Here is a 17,160-nt window from a genome sequence, read left to right on the forward strand (position 1 = left end):
AGAGGGGGCTCCTCTGCCCCCATCACCAGAAAAGAGGAACCATCTCATCCAAGTGACAATATAATTTTGTTTATTTTCCTTTAGCACACTGCTGGTTAAACTGCCAGACAGTAGATTTCAGAACATTCCCTCAGCCAAACATCCTGGGAAAAATAAAAAATAAAACTGCTACCGTGTACCAAAAATAAAATCACCCACCCCCAAGTCCATCTCCCCCAAACTAGTCCCTGCAAAGCTGATGCAATCAGAAATAGGTATCTGTGCTTTTCACCTAGGGCCCAAGCTTGCTGCAAAACAAACTAAAAAATGTCACTGCAAGTTGTTACAACACAAAACAATGGGCAGTAAAATAAAAAATCCTCCTCAAAAACCCTTTGTACTGGTGACATGTACAGATGGAGATTTCTCCTCACACTGCTTCAGCCTCTACAGACAACGTAGACCTGCAGTTTTTAGTAGTTTGTGATGTGTCCTTAATGCCAGTGGCACAGGTCACTTCCACACATCCGCAGCCAGGCACAATGGAGCAGTGGGACCATGTGCCAACTGCTGCTACCCCAACAGGACCCAAAGAGCACCACCACATCTCACAGTCCTGGCTGCTGCCTCCTGGCATGGAGCACAGGTCCTGCCTCTGCTCTCACAGGCTCCAGGGCTCCTTTACCAACCCAGCTGTTCCTCAAGTGGGAAAGCCCTGAATGCACAAAGCCCCCGAGGAAACCACAAAAAATTCAAGCCCTCCACTTGCCAGCCAGTTTCCAGCCACTGCTTTGCTCCAGAACACCAGCTCAGGAACAGCCACAGTGTGACAGAACAGCCATGGTAGCACAGGAGAGCACATCCCCATTAAGTGTGACAGGGGACAACTCCAGGGCAGAGATCCTGCATTTCCTGGATTCACACTCTTCCCAGCTAAACTGGTTCAAGCTGTTCTTTGCCCCTTGCCTTCGAATCTCCATCACACAAACTCTTCAGCAGAAACCTCTGATGTTTGCAAAAGATTATTCACATTTTCTAATCAGCCAGCACAGTTTCTAGGAGGGTGGAAAGCACTTGTTCTGTTGACTTTTTCTTTTTTAAATAAAGCACTTTTTGGGGAAAAAAAAAATCAAAACCTATCAATAACCTGTAGTAGCATCCCACCAATCAGACTGGGGACAGCATCGTCACATCCCTCCCCACCCTCATCTTCCCCTCAATCTCCAAAAATAGTATTTAATATACAGCAATAAACTCTGAGCAAGCCAGAGTCCCGGAAGACATGGACCTGCTTTCACCTCTCCCACCCATCCCAGCACCTTTCAATGCTACAATACTCCTGGGTCAAATCCATTTGGATCCAAGGTGAATGCATGTGCCCCAGACCTGCTGGGCAGCACGAAGCAGGGGTGCAGCACAGGAGGCCCCTCCGTGGGATCACGTTTCTGAGCCTTCCCAGCTCCAGCCTGGCGTGTTTGTGCCGCTGAGAATACTTCTGTGAGCCCCTCTGGGACCAGCCTGTGGAGACAGACTGGTGGAACCAGGCCGACGTTAAAATAGCATCCTTGAATTGTATTAGGCTTTGGCATTTGTTGTGGAGATGCAGAAGTGCCAGTAGGTAAATCAGCTCAGTGCTGGCCCAGTTCCCATTTCCCTTGGATTCTCAGCAAGGATATTCCCCCCCCCATCATACGTGCAAGAAGCAGACGGATCTCTCCCACATTTGAGCACCAAACAGAGCCTGAAACACTTGGTACTTCGCAGCTGCTCAGAATCTGTCTCATATCAAGGGCTGAAGCCCTCTAATGGCTCTCTCCCTCCTGCTGTTTTCTATCAGCAACAGGCTTGTTCAGCCCAGAGTTCCTGTACCAAAACACTTCCCTGGCTGTTGCAATCCCATTTCAACTTAAAGGCCAAAGGACTAGGCACAGGTCCCTGCTCTGTTCAGATCTAAGCAGCACGGGGCAAGCCCTCAGTGAGTAAATTAGGGGTGCAGGACCCCCCAAGCCCCACTCTGCACCTAGAAGCTGTAAGTGCCAAACAGCTACCAGGACCCAGCGTGACTCACTCAGCTCTGAACTGCACAGACACCCAGGCACCAGACTGTCTGGAAGTTCTCCATCCTGCCTTCAGGCGATTTCTGGGGCAGACCAGACCTGAAGGAGCTCTTCCAGTTCTTCTATCCTCTGCTAGACTTTTCTTCCATTGACTTTAAGGGCTGAAAATAAAGATACTTGTTCACAGTTCTCTACTTCAGCTGTGACCTCCAGAGCTGGCATGTGGGGACAGGGAGACAGTCCCCATCTGATCTCAAGGGCAGGGAATGCCTGTCCCTTGAAGAAAAAGAAAAAACTCAGAAGCTCCTTAAAAAAAAAGAAGCTCCATCAAATAGACTTTTATTCAAAGCCTGAGACAAAGGCACCAAAAAGAGAAGGGAATTCATTTGGCTTTCTGCTCACTGCCACCTGGGACACTCAAAAGGGTCAGAGATGTTTAGTCAGACACACAGAAGACTTCAATAGCCTGGCTTAAAGGAGGGGCTGATGGGACAATTAAAATAAGCCTTGAAACCATTATGCTGAGGCTGGATCCAGGCCTGAAACATCACAGACAGTGATTTTCCCTTTATTAAGTGGAAGCCTTACTAAAATTGCCATATCTGCCCCTTTCTACACAACATGAATCAAGCCAGGGTTGGTTCTGACCCAGCTCCCCACACTGCTGCACTCCATCTGCCTGCTGCTGGCAGAGGAATCAGCACAAACAGGCTTGTCTCTGACCTGTCTCAGTTCAACAACATCTTGGATATTCCCTCAAACACCCATTCTGGAAAGCTACAGCCAGCCCAAACACTTTCTTTCCCCGGTCAGGATCAGGTACCTCATTACAACCCTGAGTCTGGCTTGCAAATACTAGACAGAGATGGCCAGGGGAGCTGGAGTACTCCATTCCCAGAGGGGTGCTGACTGGCCAGCCCCCACCATCCTTGGTGCTCCCACATGCTTTGTTTGAAGGCTCCTTCCAAAGCAAACCTGTCAGGAGGGGATGGACCAGGAAGGAAACTGCTCATAGGACCTTGACAGGGTCAGGAACCCCCCAGAAACCAGCTTTGTAGTGAGAAAGATGCACAAAACCAGAGTCAAAACAACTAAATTGAAGCCATGAAGGATGAACTGTTTCTCCTCCCTATTCTTATTCAAATAAGACAAATTCATTTGAACTGAGCAACTAGAACAAACTAGATCATACCCTGTACAGCTCTGCCTTGGGGCAGCTGATGGCACCAAATGGGTGCCCTGGCTGCTAGGAGAGGCCAGGATATACTGTCCTAAAAGACTTGTCTCCAACTTCTGCACATCTAAACACACACCCTTTCTCCCATGGCAGGCAAGGTGCTGAGATTACTGGGTGAGCCACAAGAAGCAGAGTGATTCCTTGCTTCAAGGATGCTCCAAGAAAATGCACCCTAAAAGGCCTGGAGGAGAGCAGCTCCTGAGAGAGACGCCTGCTTTCAACCCCAGGTTCTTTGCTTAACAAATCAGCACAGTTCATGATTCTCAAAACTGATAAAGATCTAAATGTCTCTTCAATCCAGTTAGAGCAAACCCAAAAATTCTGGAGAATTTCTGCAGGCACTGTCACTGAACAAATCAGAGCTCATATTTTATAATAGTTTTTTAAGTATTAGGATTTTAACAGTAGCTATAAGATGAAGCAGACAACTTCAAACTTACCACCTTTCATCCTAAGGTTTGTTCTTCAAGATCTGCTCTATCTAAAGCCTGAATTCTCCTTTAACTGGGGCGGAGACTCTCTTCCTTCTGTCCCAAACTACCCCTTGTGCAGTTAGAGAGAAGATAATTAAGGTCCTGCTTGTTTTTCAGCTCATAGATACAGAATTAGAGTCAGGCCTGTAGCAGTGATGTGATCAGAAAGGCAAGGTTCAGCAGCACTGATGCAGAGAGCAGCATTTTATCACCTCCCTCAGCTTCCACTCTGGAGACCCTGAGCTGACAGGTCCCAGGGATCACAGCTTGAGGGATAAGAGGAAGCGAAGGCTTCAGCTGCCTGGGCCCAGCAGAACAGAGCGGCTGCTCCTCCAGTTCCCTGGCCAGAAACTTGGTAATCCTGCTGACCCTGCTCAGCTCAAAGAAAGGCTGAGCCACTGCAGGGGACCAAACCCAAAAACAACTGCTAGGAAAACGCAGGCCCAGAGAGGCAGAGCAGCAGAGGTCACTGCTCAGTGCCACTGCTCCAGGGAAAGACAGAACACTTCTGAGGACAACAGGGAGAGCATGAGGTAAAGTGCTCCATGAGCCCAGAGCTCAGCAGCAACAAAGCTGACCTACAAAAACCCAACCCTGCCTGGGACAGATCCTGCTCCAGCACAGAACATCTGCCTCCTGGTCAGCCAGAAATGCTCAACATGTTGGAGGCCAAGATTGTGGGAAGGCAGTTCCTAAGGGCCCGCAGCTCTGGACCAGAAGGCACAGCAGTGGCTTTCACTCTGTTCAGCCTCTGCCAGGCAGGCACAGGCTCTGCATGTGGGAAGAGAAGCTTCTTGCAGAAATATCCCTGGGGGAAGCAGGTGACCTTGTCTCCAGTGCATTGCTCACTTCCAGATCTCCAGATAGCAACAAATCACCTTGCTCTGCAGGACTGAAAAGTTGGACATCTGCCCCTTCACTACAGGGCCTGGATATGCAAAAGGCCAAACTCACTCCCTGCAAACACTGACCAGTTCCACTTCTCAGTGAAACAGGCAGGGCAGGTCCCTACAGAGGGAATGAGAGACCACAGGGAGCATCCACCAGGTTGCTCTGCTCTCTGTCCTACAGCACAGGTTGTTTAGAGTCACAGACAAGGAAGCTCACCATTAGGAAGGGTAAGGAACAAATCCTGAACCTCCTCTCTAATTCACCTGATTCTCAGCTTCTTCCATAGAGGTCACTTGCTAGGAAAAGCAAAACAAGGAACTGGGCTTAAAACAAAAACTTTGAAAAGAAAAGGATATTAAAGGAAACAAAAGCCATAATCAATACAGAAAACAAGTGCATCTGATCAGACGCTGACAACGTCAGCCTCTCGCAGGCTACAGCAGAATCCCTCTGCGATGCAACAAACATTGCAATTGCCAGACTAGGAAAGTCTCTCCCAACTGGTGCAGCAAATCAGGCCAGACAAATCCCTCTGCTCCTGGCACAGCTTGCAGTCTTAGGAGGGAACCGTCTCCACGGAGGCTGGTCTGGAGCCTTGGTATCTTTATGCAGGTGAGTACCATACATTGTGTTGCACGTGTTCAGGAAGATGCTGAGCCAGGCTCTGTCCTCTGCAGTCGCTTGACACCCAACAGCACCACAACACTTCCACACTCCTGGACAAAATGTGTACCCCAGCCTTGTTTTGAGGGAATTGCTTTCCTGCTTAAGGAACCGTATTCCACCCAGTAAAGGCAGAGATCCTACAGCACATGGCTTTCTCTCAGTGTGGGACATGGCCCAGGACTGGTAGCCTCAGCTTTCATGGCCCAATACACATCCAGCCAGGACTCAGTTCACTCTTGGATGCCCCAGGGAGAATCAGAGGCTGCACATGGTGCGAAGGGGAAGGCCAGGGCCTTGCTGCTTGCTGGCAGGGGGAAGGTAAGCTCCCTCTTACCTGGACCTGCTATTCATTGCTATTCATTCCAAATGAATCATCTCTTTTTTTTTTTTTTTTCCCTTAAATTATGAACAATATGGAGAAATTGAAAGCAACCATATTTGGTCCAACTCCTTCCCTCCCAGCCCCTGGGCTGATGCTCTGTGGGGCTTGCTCTCACAATCGGCAGAGGCAGAAGAGGGTAGGAATGAAGACACCAAAGGCCACCAGTATAGGAAACATGAGGCTGCTGTTGTCCGAGGCATAGGGGTTTGGTGTGCGTGGGCCTGACTGAACCCGGTTCTTATTTGCCTGTTTTTTGACACTGGAGCCATCATCATAGTCATCTTCATCATCATCTTCTTCTTTTTTCTCCAGGCCTGGGTGTGGCTGCAGCTTTGGAACATCTGTTGAACAAAACAAAAGGTTGCAAGCAGGCAGGATGTAAATTGGGAGTTCCCTTGAGACACTTCCTTCCCCTCTCCCCAATCCAACATGAACATCAGCCAGAGGACACCTGAGACCTCACCAAAACTACAACCAGAACACTTCAGAAGACAGGAGTATCTTCTACCACAGAGGATCACACCACTATTTCTTTTCTTTGCAAGACAAGAGCACCCAAGGATCCAGCTGCAGAAAAACTTCCTCCTTCCACACCATCCATGTGTCACATGGACAAGGTAATTCACAAAAGCACACTTAGAGCACACATTCAGATACTGCAGCTGCTCAGAAAGATCTAGTCAAGAACAAGCACCTGCTGCCTGCAGGACCAGCAGATACAGGTGCAAACAGGAACAGCCTTTTCCATAAACAGTCCTACTCCACATCACTGCACCCCCTCAAAGCTAGAGCTGTGAGAGCAGCTTGGCCAAGCCCCACCCAAATCCAGCCTTCTGAGCCTTGGGCCTGAGCTGCAGGTGCCACCTGGCCACAAGGCTCTTACCAAATCTTCAGCAGCACTTGACCATCCCTGACCATCCCATAGTAAAGCAAATTGATGTTTTGGACAGAGAGGGAACCTAAACCTTCCTAGTACAGGAGCTAGAGGGGCTCCAATTCCAGCTCACTTATAAAGAGGGTGATAGAAGAACAAGGACCTTTCCAGCTCTCCCCGGAGCTATCCAGAGGAACTGGTATCTGGGGAAAAAACACTGCCTTGTCCTAAAGCTGAAAAGGCAAAACAAAGCTCCAGGTAAGAAATATTTAAGCACTAGCTAAAATAGCTGCAAATTATTTGTCTGCAGGGCTGCTGCTGACATCCAAGGCCAGAGGGTATTTATCTGTAGCTATAAGCTGAGACTGACCAGACATGTTCCCTTCTCCTCTACCCCATATACAGGAAATTCCAAAACAATTTGATTTTTCTCACTCCAAAATGACACAAGCTTTGTGACTTAGAGGAGAATGAGGACAGTACACACCTACTTTACTCTGCAACTGCACTCTGTGGGAACTCAGTGAAAGAGAAACAATTTTGGCAGATGTGGGTCAGAAAAGCTATGATCTCATAGTCTGAGAAGCAACAGGCTGCTCTCCAAGGGGGAAGAGCCTTCTGGCTCAGAAACTGTGCTTACCTTCCACTGTTCCTTGCAGGATGTATAGGGCACAGATTTTTGGATTGTCATAGTAGCCCTAGAAAAAGCAAAAGCAGCAGTCAGTGCTGCAGCTCTGAGAAAAGGAATGGTCTCCCCACCTACCAACACCTCTCCTCCTCCAGCACACAGCTGCACCACATGCCTGGGTAAGAAGGGGAAAGGGAAGATCAAAGCTCTGCCCTGAAAAGCTTATTACCTTTACAAACTCAATGTGGAGCTTTCCTGTGAATGTTGAAACCTCTCCCTGGACACTCAGTTTTCCCTTTTTGATACTCATGGGAATGATCTCATCGTGAGCTGTGCTGTGTCCAACTCTGTCAAAAATGTCCAAGTCTTTCACCACCACGTGGCCGTTCAAGCGAACATCAAATACCTTCAGGGTGGAAGAAATGACAGAGAGTCAGAGCAGATTCAGGCACGTGACAGTTGAAATGGGAACAGAAGAGGAAAGGTCTCTGCTTTTTATGCACCCAGAGCCAGAAAGAATTGTAACATGTCCTGACCCACTCCTTCGGGAAGGATTCAAAGCCCAAATTCAGCCACGTAAAGACACTAAAGCATTAACAATGTTTCCAAATACCCTGAAATCTGCCTCCTCCTTTTAAAACAGCCCCTACATCTGCTGTTCAGACCTAAGGACAGCACATTTTTATTCTAGTTTATTGATGCTTCTCTTTCACAACTTTTCTCCTGCTTGAAGACCTGCTCCTACCACCCTGGCGTGGCTGTGACACACCACACCCTAGGGAATGAAGCCATTTCTTACCAACAGCCTGCAGCAGAACAGAAAAGAGGAAACAAGCTGGTGAAGAACACAGGGTTTGAAGGAGGTAAAATGTTTAACTGCTAACCACATCTGTGAACTCAGAGTGAAAGTCCTCCTCAGGGCTGTAATGACTCAAACTTCACGCAGCACCTGGGGAATCCCAGCAGAACCACATGAAGGAAGAGGAACCAAAGATACCTCAGCCCTTCAGTTTAATCTGAGGCTGCTTTTTGCATCCGTTCTGTAAGCTAGCCCCACCAGTTCTGCTCCCTGAAATACTTCTCTGGCAGGAAAGCAGCACAGTGCTTAAGAAGATCAGCCCTAAAGAAGCTGATGGAATCAGAGGAAAGCCAGACTAAAACCCAAACCAGTCCTACCCCAATTTATCACAGGGCTTTGAGTTTTGCTTGCTTCTGTTTCCACTTCTGTACATGAGGGATTTCAAAAGTGGACAAGGATTATTCTTCTCTAAAAAGCAAAAAGCAGATGAATTTAACTCTGCTTTCACAATCAGACTGAACCAGTATCAAGTCTTACTACATTTGTAAAAATTGTTTTGAGTAGGCTATTTAACCCAGACCACCTCCCTGCTTTAATCTATGCAATACTTCCTCCAGCAGAACTATGCTGTCAAGTGAGAAGCAAGTGTTCAAGAAAAAGAAAAAAAACTTCTCAGAGCCAGTACAGCATAATTAGGTTGTAAAACTCTATTGCTAGTTATGTTCAGTTGCACATGTTTGTTTGAATACTCTGAAATTAAGTTTTCCAGTCCAACTGTACGGCTAGAATGTGGAAAGAGCTCTGAGGCTTCAGAGCCTGGCAGAGGTTGTGACCTCAGTTAACTTACTCCTTCCTCCAGCATGCAAAGCAGCAGAGGTAACCTGAGCACACACAGTCCTAGCCAGGAACTCGCATCAGAGACACACAAGGAGCTGTTGCTTACCTTCTGTTGGGACTGGGCAAAATAGACCTCTGCAAACTTCAACACCAGCACATAGTCACCCTCCTCTTTGATGGGAACTTCGTAGCCAAAGGTTTCCTCATTGTAGCGCTCCGTCTGGTACAGAATCTGGTCTTCTGCGTTGGAGCGCAGGATTGGCAGCTTCATACCATAGTCAGAGGCTGGGTTTTGAGCAGAAAGGAAGGAGAGGAAGGGTTACAGTTACCTTCTGAAGAAGAAACACTTTATATATTCTTGAAGCGCTTAACTCCAGAAGTGGCACTTAAAACTCTTCAGACCCATCTCCTCTGCTTGCTCTGACCAGGTGGCAGCACTACCAGAGCAGAAGCACAAGAAGCCAAAGCCCCAAAATCCAAGAAATGTAAGAAAACAGGTCTGGAGACCTGCTGCAGTCCAAGACACAGTAAGCTCACTCTCACCATTTCAGAAAGAAAAGCCTGTTTAGAAAAAATATTACATGAAGCCAAAGGACTTGGCCATTGGCTCTTGCTTTAAAGAGTGAAAACACCTAGAATATTTTTACAATATTTTCAAATTTCAGACTCCAAGTACAAAACTAAAATAGCTGGCATAGTACTGACTCGACTCATTGATGCAACAGATTTGATGTTAGCAGTTGACAGCACTGGGTTTTAGAGACTCATCCCCCTCAACAAAGAACTGGGGAATGGCAGAAGGGTGAAAAGCATTAAGCATCTTACAAAGCCATTTCTTCTCACCACAGGCCCACAATACCTGTCAGCATGAAGACGGGATGAAGGAAGCAAAAATGATACACAAGCATTTCAAGAGCACCAGCAGCTCCATCAGCTGATGTTCTCAGAGCCACCCAGCTGAAAAGGGTGCTGTCTGCAGGCATGCAAAGAGCCCCTGAGAAGGGCCCAAACACCATGCTAAAACGGGATAACAACTGACAAAATAAGAGAAATCACAAAATTTGCCTCACTTCAGTGTTTCACCACCTCTACAGCAGCCCCCAACAACTTTAACCCCACTTGGCTTGCTACTGTATCAGGGTTCCTGTATAAATGCAAACTGATGCAATGCCTCCAGGGCTGCACATCAAACAGTTCCCCAGCAAAGCAGGGGCAGGAGGGACGACTGTGGACACCATCCATCCACTGGCACTTCAGGCAGAAGTTGATCCAGAGGAAGTTCTCTGCTGACACTTACCTCTCCCAGCCCCATCTCCATGGGAACAGACACTGCATTGGCCAAGACAAAGCAAGAGCTACTAACAGAGCACACGTTGCCAAAGACAGAGCCAATGCAAACGAGTGAGAGGAAATTAATGCCAGTTCTTAGTCTCCTGTTTCACACAGAGCTGCTCAGGCAATCTTCCACTTCTCTTTACCACTCGAACTTGGGCATAAAGACTGAGGACTCTAACCACCAGAAATACGGAGGGTGAAAAGTTTAACCTGTCCTCCCACACAGATATTTCTGGCCAGCTACAGATTACAGTGATAGCAAACTAAGGACTCCACAGAAGGCAGCTCTATTAAAGGAAAGCATTCACAGGAAGAAGGCCCTTTAATAGCCAAGAAGGTAACTGGAGAGGAAGACCTGTCACCTGCATGTCAGAGTTCTGTTGACAGAGCTGTGGAAGCAAGATGGATTTTAGAGCACGCTGGCTGCTCACAGGGAGCAAGCAGTACACACCAAGCTTTAACTCAACTATGTTTGGCACCTGCCTATTCTGTAATTGCCATCAGCTCAGTCAGTCCTTTAGGGCACAGCAGCTGAATGGAGGCTTGAAAAAAAAGGTTTTAAATTGCCCAGAGGCAGTACAGCCCTGAATTATTATCCCTCGGTCATTTCCTCCCAGTCAGCCATACATTTCTGCTATAGCCCTTACATGTCTATCAACACAGAGAGGAGCCCAGAGTAAACGAACAATGGTGCAATAAAAAGCCATTGAGGGAAAGGCAGCTGAGAGCTCAAAGGGGTAAAGTCTCCACTGTGCCTGGCACCACTGGCTGATGCGGGATTACTGTAACAGCCTGCTGCTCAGAGGAAACACCACGGGCTTTCCACAAAGGAAGTGCATGTCACAATGTACTTGAAAAAGACCCTTTTTTCTCTTCAACTCAGAAATAAATAGTTCAAGTCCACAAGGACATTCAAGTCACACATGTGAGAGGTCTATGAAGGGAAGCTGACCTACAGTGATCAGGGCACCCTGTGTGACTGGAGCAGCAGCTTCCATGGGTGTGAAAAACAGTATTAGAATTAAAATGTGACCTCCACTCTATCCAGTGTGCTCAAAAGGCTCTCCATTTGGGATGGCACTCATGCAGGACAAGCAATAACAGTTCCAGCTGTTTAGCACAGGAAAATCCTCATCATCCTACATGAAAACAGCAAAGGTTAGACTCAAAAATGAACAGACAGCTCGTCTCCACATTCCACCACTCACCTGTAACTGACAGCAGAGAAGCTCAGCACTGCTAGCTTTTCAATATATAAGTGAATCGACTAAGTTTTGGTACATCAATTATCAGAAACATGCACAATTCAAACCGTGGTGGTCTTGGGGGAAGTAGGAAAAGGTAATCCAAGTGCAATTAGTTTTCCATCCTGTCCTAAATAGTAGGCTGAAGATTTTACTGACTTGGTAGTTAGAGCAGCCGACGTTTTCCCATCTGCCTCTACTGCTCGTGTCCCTGCCCTTGAACACCCAGCCGCAGACTGGGGCATGGAGCAGACCACCCGGCTGTACCTTCCCCCTGCGGGGCCCAGCACCGGGGCTCCAGCGAGCAGCCTGTGCTCTTCGCTGTCGGGTCCAGAATGCTGCAAGCATCAGCCCACATCGTGCGCGACCCAGATCCGGCTGCAGAGGGCTGGAAAAGCTTGTTCCCACTGCACCGAGCGCGCTGCGCACTGGGCTGTGAACCGGCGGATCCTGCTGTAGAACACGGGCTCTTCAGTGGAAAACGGGAGAGGAAAAGAGACCGGCGGGCGCACGCGGCAGGGTTGGCAGCTTGACTGCTCCCGCCGCCTTTGCAGCCGAAATCCCACTCCAACCCTCGCGGAGCCACTTCCCCTCCGGCATTACACAAGCCCGCAGGCCGAGGGCAGAACACCATCCCGCAGGGTTCATCCCGCCGCCTCTGGGGCCCCGGGCCCGCACCGCCACGGGGACGAGGGATGTCAGCCCTGGGCCCGGCGGGAGAACAGGGGTGGCCGTGGTCCTGCTGGTGACAAGTGCCGGCGCTGCCTTCGGACCACGACCGTCCCCCGGCGGCTGGGGGAGAGGAGCCCCCGCCGTCCTGCGGGGACACCCACAGAGCCGCCGGCACTGCAGCGGGCAGGACGGCGCCGGGGGCGCGCGGGTCCCGGACGCCGCCAGCACAGCGGGACCCCGCAGCCTCGGCGGAGCGGAGGCGAGCGGGACCCCGCGGGCTGTCCCGCCGAAACCCCCCGGCCGCGGCGTGTCCCCCGCCCTCACCTCGGCCCACGCGGCCCTCGAGCGGGTCCTTGCGGAAGTGGATGCCGTTCACGTCCACATGGGCATCGCCGCCCGCGTTGACGGCCCAGACGACGCTGTCGGCGATGCCGCCCGCCGCGCCTCGCAGCAGCAGCGGCAGCAGCAGCACGGGCGGCAGCAGCGGCGCCCCGCGCGTACGAGCGCCCACCATGTCGCGCTCCCGGCGCCGCGCCCGCCCCTTCCTGCCGCCGACAGGGGGCGGCTTACCCCGCTGCCGGGGCGGGACGAGCACCGGCGAATCCGCGCGCCGAAACGAGAATATTAATTACCTGCCCGCCTGTCATTAGACGACCGCGGACCTGTATCTGCATATTCATAAGGCGGCGGGCCAATGAGCGGCGGCGATGGGCGGGTTGGGCTGAGCGGCGCGGGGACAGCGGCAGGAGCGGCGCGGGGAGCCGGGTCCCTGCGGGCTGGGGTGCCCGGGGCCGGTACCGCCCGCGCAGGGAGCGGAGTGGGTGTGGAACCGGCTCCCCTTGGAAGGCGCGGCGGGGACGGCCGATGCTCCCCAGCGCCTTGTCCGCAGCAGGGACAGCCCGGCGAGCTGGCCTGAGCGCCGGCGGCTGGTGGGCAAAGCCCGCCCCTCCGCGCCGCCAATCGCGGTGCTCCAGCGCGGCGGAACGCGGAGCACGGTGGGGCGGCGGCGGGAAGCGCAGACGGAGGGTTGCCGCGGCAACGGGCGGCGCTGCGGCAGCGCGGACCGGAGCGCACCCGGTGCGCTCGGGGAAGGGGCTGGAAGTGGACCCAGGGCAGCGGGAGCTCCACCGCCGTCGGAGGCGGCTCCTCGGCACGTCCCGATAGCTCCGTGCCCGCTGTGCTCTGAACAGTGGCTGCCAAGCCCCGCTCGCTGCCTTGGCAGAACACGCTGGTTCTCCTGTTCGCCCCTGCCATGGAGTAAGGGAATAGGTAGCTGCCGTCCGCCCCACCGGCAGGTAAGGAGCGAAGCGGCCGGTGGCGTGCAAGCACCTTGCACCGCAATAATCGGCCTGTGAAGCAAAGCGGCCAATGAAGGGGTAGGCAGGGAGGTGACCGTGACACTGCCAGTGGGCTGATCCCTGGCTTGGACTTTATAGGAGAATGTAAATTCCTGGGTTTGTTTTCTGGAGGACCTTGGCAAGGTCTTGGGTGGCTGGAGAGAGATATCCCAGGGGGAGGTCGAATGAAACTCACTCCCTACACAAAGGGGGAGCAAATAACTTAATGTTTGCCCTTCTGTCTGATCACGGTGTTCCTTGAGGCATCAGATACCGGCCAAGCCTCAGGGCTGTGCTCCTGCCACCGGCTGCATTAGCAGTGGCTGCTTCAAGTGCCAGTGATATTTTATTAATTCAAGTCCTTCACAAAGCATTTGCTTCTATAAATAAAGACTTGGTGCTGCAGACTGAGAATTAAATGCATTTTTTGCTTTTGTAATGCACCAGTGGGCCTCTTAACCAGACACAGTCTTAGAGAAGTGAACTGTTTGGCAGAATGTAACCACCCACCCCCTGCTCCCCAGTCTGCTCTGCCCAGATTGGAGTGGATCCCAAAGCTTGTTCCTGCCACTGTGACATCAGTTCTTGGGCTCATGATATAACTGGGCCAGGACAGACATGGCACTGCTGCACTCCCACACCAGCACTGCTTCAAGGAAGAGTTCCTGAAACTACAGGGTGCCTTAGGAAAGCACATCCAGATCAGTAGCATGAAATGTGTACGCTTAGCACCTCTCCAGATTCAGCCCCCTCACACTGATTCCTGGCAAATCATCTCAGTGTTACAGACCCCAGCCCTGACAGCATCTGATCAAATCCAGGCTAATCTCCTATGTCTCTGCTATGTTTGTGACCTGTTGGGTGTCCCCCAGATCCTGTTACCAAAGGAATGCAAGCAGCCATGGCCAGGACAATGCTGTCCAGTTGGTGAGGCTGAGGGAGGCCTCATTAGAGCTCATTTGTGCTGATTACAAATGATCTTCCCTAATCTTACACTTTCAACTGTGATGTGTGGGTCAGGAACACAACTTTGAAGCACATAAACACTTTCAAGTGTTACCAAGTGTTCCCAGGGTGAGCATTTTCTAAAAACTAGCTGGGATAATCATTTCCCAAGAATCAGTAGTGCATCACAAAGCACGAGGGATTAACTGAGCAGCAGTGAGGAGGGACAGTGGCTGTGCTCATCTGGGGCAAGAGGAACCCCTCACCCTGGCTCACAGGCTGGTGACAGCTCCTGGCAGAGGATGGCAGACGCTGTTTGCCCTGTGTCCGTGGTGTCCTACACTGCTGTCCCAAATCAATAGTTGCTGTCACACCAGCAACTTGATGCCAGTTTGTGCCCCAGATGTCAAAGGCTCCATCCTGTTACTAATCCACTGAGCCATCAGTCAGTCCCTTGATGCAGGCTGGATTTACACCAGTAACCTACAAGTGAAAGGTTCAGGGTCATTTCTTCAATCCTTTGACCTCTCCCTGTCCCCTGGCAGCTGTGCCAAAATGACTGAATCAGTCCTGCCTGGTCTGCCTAGCACCCTGATTTTCACGAGCAACGAGGGGCACATGGTTAGGGTATTAGCCATTCACTGCTGGAAAATGGGATCAGCATTTGGGATGTCCAAAAAGAGTAGTAAAAAGATGTGGGTCAGAAGCAGGCCTCATGGCTAACAAGGTATCTAAGAAATCAGTGTGAGCCAGCCCCACTGCCCCATAGCCCTCCCAAATGGCACAGGGCTACAAGGCTCAGGTGCCCACAAGGGAACAGCTGTGCCCTGCCATGTAGAGCTCCTTGGAAGCAGCTCCCTGGTACGAAATTGGAGATAAGAGCAAAAGGATTATCTCTGGAATTTGATTATTTAGATTGGATCTTTAATCTCTGCCCCCCGTCTACACAAGGAAATAGTAAAACTCCCTGAGATTATTTGGGGTTTGTTGAGAAAGTAAAATCAGACTAGCAGCAGGAGCTCAAGAGCTTCTGCTGGGAAAAAAAAAAAAAAAAGGCTTTTGAGACCTGCCCTGTCTGACCTGTTCACTGTATCATGGTGAGACCTGGCAGAACAGAGCTACAGATGATTTGGCAGACTCAGATTTCCTCAGAAGTAGCTGTGGTTACAGGACTGCCTCTGCAATGACAGAAAGGTGTCCTGCAGCCAGCCTTTGCCTAGTACTCCTGGGATGACAGGCACAGCTCTGCCACACCACAAACACAGGGACCTGCTGAAGCGAAAGTGGCCGTGGTTTGCAGGGAGGATGCCCAGCCACTGTGATGCTGCACTGTGGATCAGCCCAGCCTTAGACATGTGCTAACCATTTGCAATAAACACTGTCCTGCCATCTGATGCTGCGGGCAAAAGATGTGACTGCTCAGGGCAGGGTCTGGGCAGGAGCAGGCAGAAGCAGCCAGCACACTTGTGGCCTCTGACTATCCACTGAGCTCCTGCAGGCTGGCTGTGGCACAAGCATACACCCAGCCATCCCCAGTGCCCACAGGCAGGCACAGCACTCTGCAGCACACAGGCAGCAGCACAGCTGTCCTGCTCCACATGCACAAGCAGCTCCTTCCTCAGCAGGCTCCACTGAAAGTGAAGCGCAGTTGTGTACCAGCACTCCCTTTGGCAGACACAAGTCTGCACGAGGCTCCCCCTCCCCAGTATTACCCTAAACACATTTGTAACATACCAGGACTCTGGATTCTCTTCAGTTTATCACCCTCATCTCCAATATCACCCTCAATAATACAGCTACTGAGCCAATAAATGTGGAGATCTGTATATCCATTTTCCAATTTCTTGGCTCACACCCACATTTCCAAGATGGGACCAGCTCCATAGATAAACACACACAGTGGGCATACACCCACTTGCACACAAACTCTTCTATTGCTTCACTCCAGGTTCCTATCTGCATTCCTTGCTTTCATGTGCACACACGCAAACCCTTCCTAGTGCACACACCTGTGCAAACACAAGTAAACGTGCACACACACACACAAATACAAGGAGAAACATAGTTTTTCCATCACTGGAGCATCAGCCATCACTACAGCTATGCTGTTGGCACAGCAACAGGAAAGTAGAAGAGAAAATCCTCCTTTGGGACATGGATTTGTGGACCCTGAGAATGACAGAGAACCCCAGAAGTGAAAGATTTGAGATGGAAGAAGCAGAAGTATATTGGTCCTTGACCTCCCAGTTTGAGTAAGGAGGCAACCAAGAGGAAACAGCTCCCAATCACACCAAGAAACAGTGATGATGGTTTTGAAGCCATTTGAAGCCAAACAGAAATTAGTCCTGGGAACTTGTGACTGAGCCTTTGCATAGAGAAGGGAAACAACTGTAGGTCTGGTAGAGTAGGGGAAGGGAGCGGTAGGCTGGGGAAAGGAGGGTAAGATCTGATGTGTCTGGAAGCAGCTGGGAGGGCCTGGAGGCTGCTGTTGTTACTGCTGCAGACATGTGCAGCATTTCTGAGTGTGAAGAGGTTGGAGAGCAGGGCACTGCCACACAAGGAGGCTTCCAGCCAATCCCCAACACCAGTGGAGTTACAGCTCAGCTCCCACAGCATGGCCCCACCATAAATGTGCTCACAGCTGTGCTTAAAATGAATTGAAAGGGGTGAGGTTGGCTATTGCTGCGTATCCCCTTCCCCCCCAGCTCCCCTCTGGGCCCTTTCTCCCATTGCTCCTTCCCACGATACTGCAGGGGCTCTCACCTGTGCCCATGCCAGTGGATGGGGACCCTTTGCACTGCCCT

At 50.8% G+C, this 17,160-nt stretch overlaps 1 protein-coding gene across 1 annotated transcript; it reads right to left on the reverse strand.

Annotated features, from left to right (window-relative positions):
- Positions 1 to 53: 53 nt before the first annotated feature.
- Positions 54 to 12,612, reverse strand: MLEC (malectin). Its single transcript, XM_059863858.1, has 5 exons — positions 12,399 to 12,612; positions 8,930 to 9,108; positions 7,417 to 7,593; positions 7,200 to 7,257; positions 54 to 6,026 (listed from the first exon to the last, which is right to left on the reverse strand). Exons 1-5 carry the CDS (start codon positions 12,586 to 12,588, stop codon positions 5,797 to 5,799), a joined length of 834 nt encoding a protein of 277 aa, XP_059719841.1. The 5' UTR covers positions 12,589 to 12,612; the 3' UTR covers positions 54 to 5,796.
- Positions 12,613 to 17,160: the final 4,548 nt, after the last annotated feature.

The sequence above is a fragment of the Haemorhous mexicanus genome, chromosome 19, assembly GCF_027477595.1.
Source record: "Haemorhous mexicanus isolate bHaeMex1 chromosome 19, bHaeMex1.pri, whole genome shotgun sequence".
Classification (NCBI taxonomy): Eukaryota; Metazoa; Chordata; class Aves; order Passeriformes; family Fringillidae; genus Haemorhous; species Haemorhous mexicanus.

Coding starts and splice junctions, on each gene's coding strand:
- MLEC (XM_059863858.1), bottom strand. CDS start 12,588: ATGGTGGGCGCTCGTACGCGCGGGGCGCCGCTGCTGCCGCCCGTGCTG. Junction 7,594..8,929: donor TTGCCCAGTCCCAACAGAAG/GTAAGCAACAGC, acceptor TCCACCCTGAAG/GTATTTGATGTTCGCTTGAA. Junction 6,027..7,199: donor CCTGCAAGGAACAGTGGAAG/GTAAGCACAGTT, acceptor TTTGTTCAACAG/ATGTTCCAAAGCTGCAGCCA.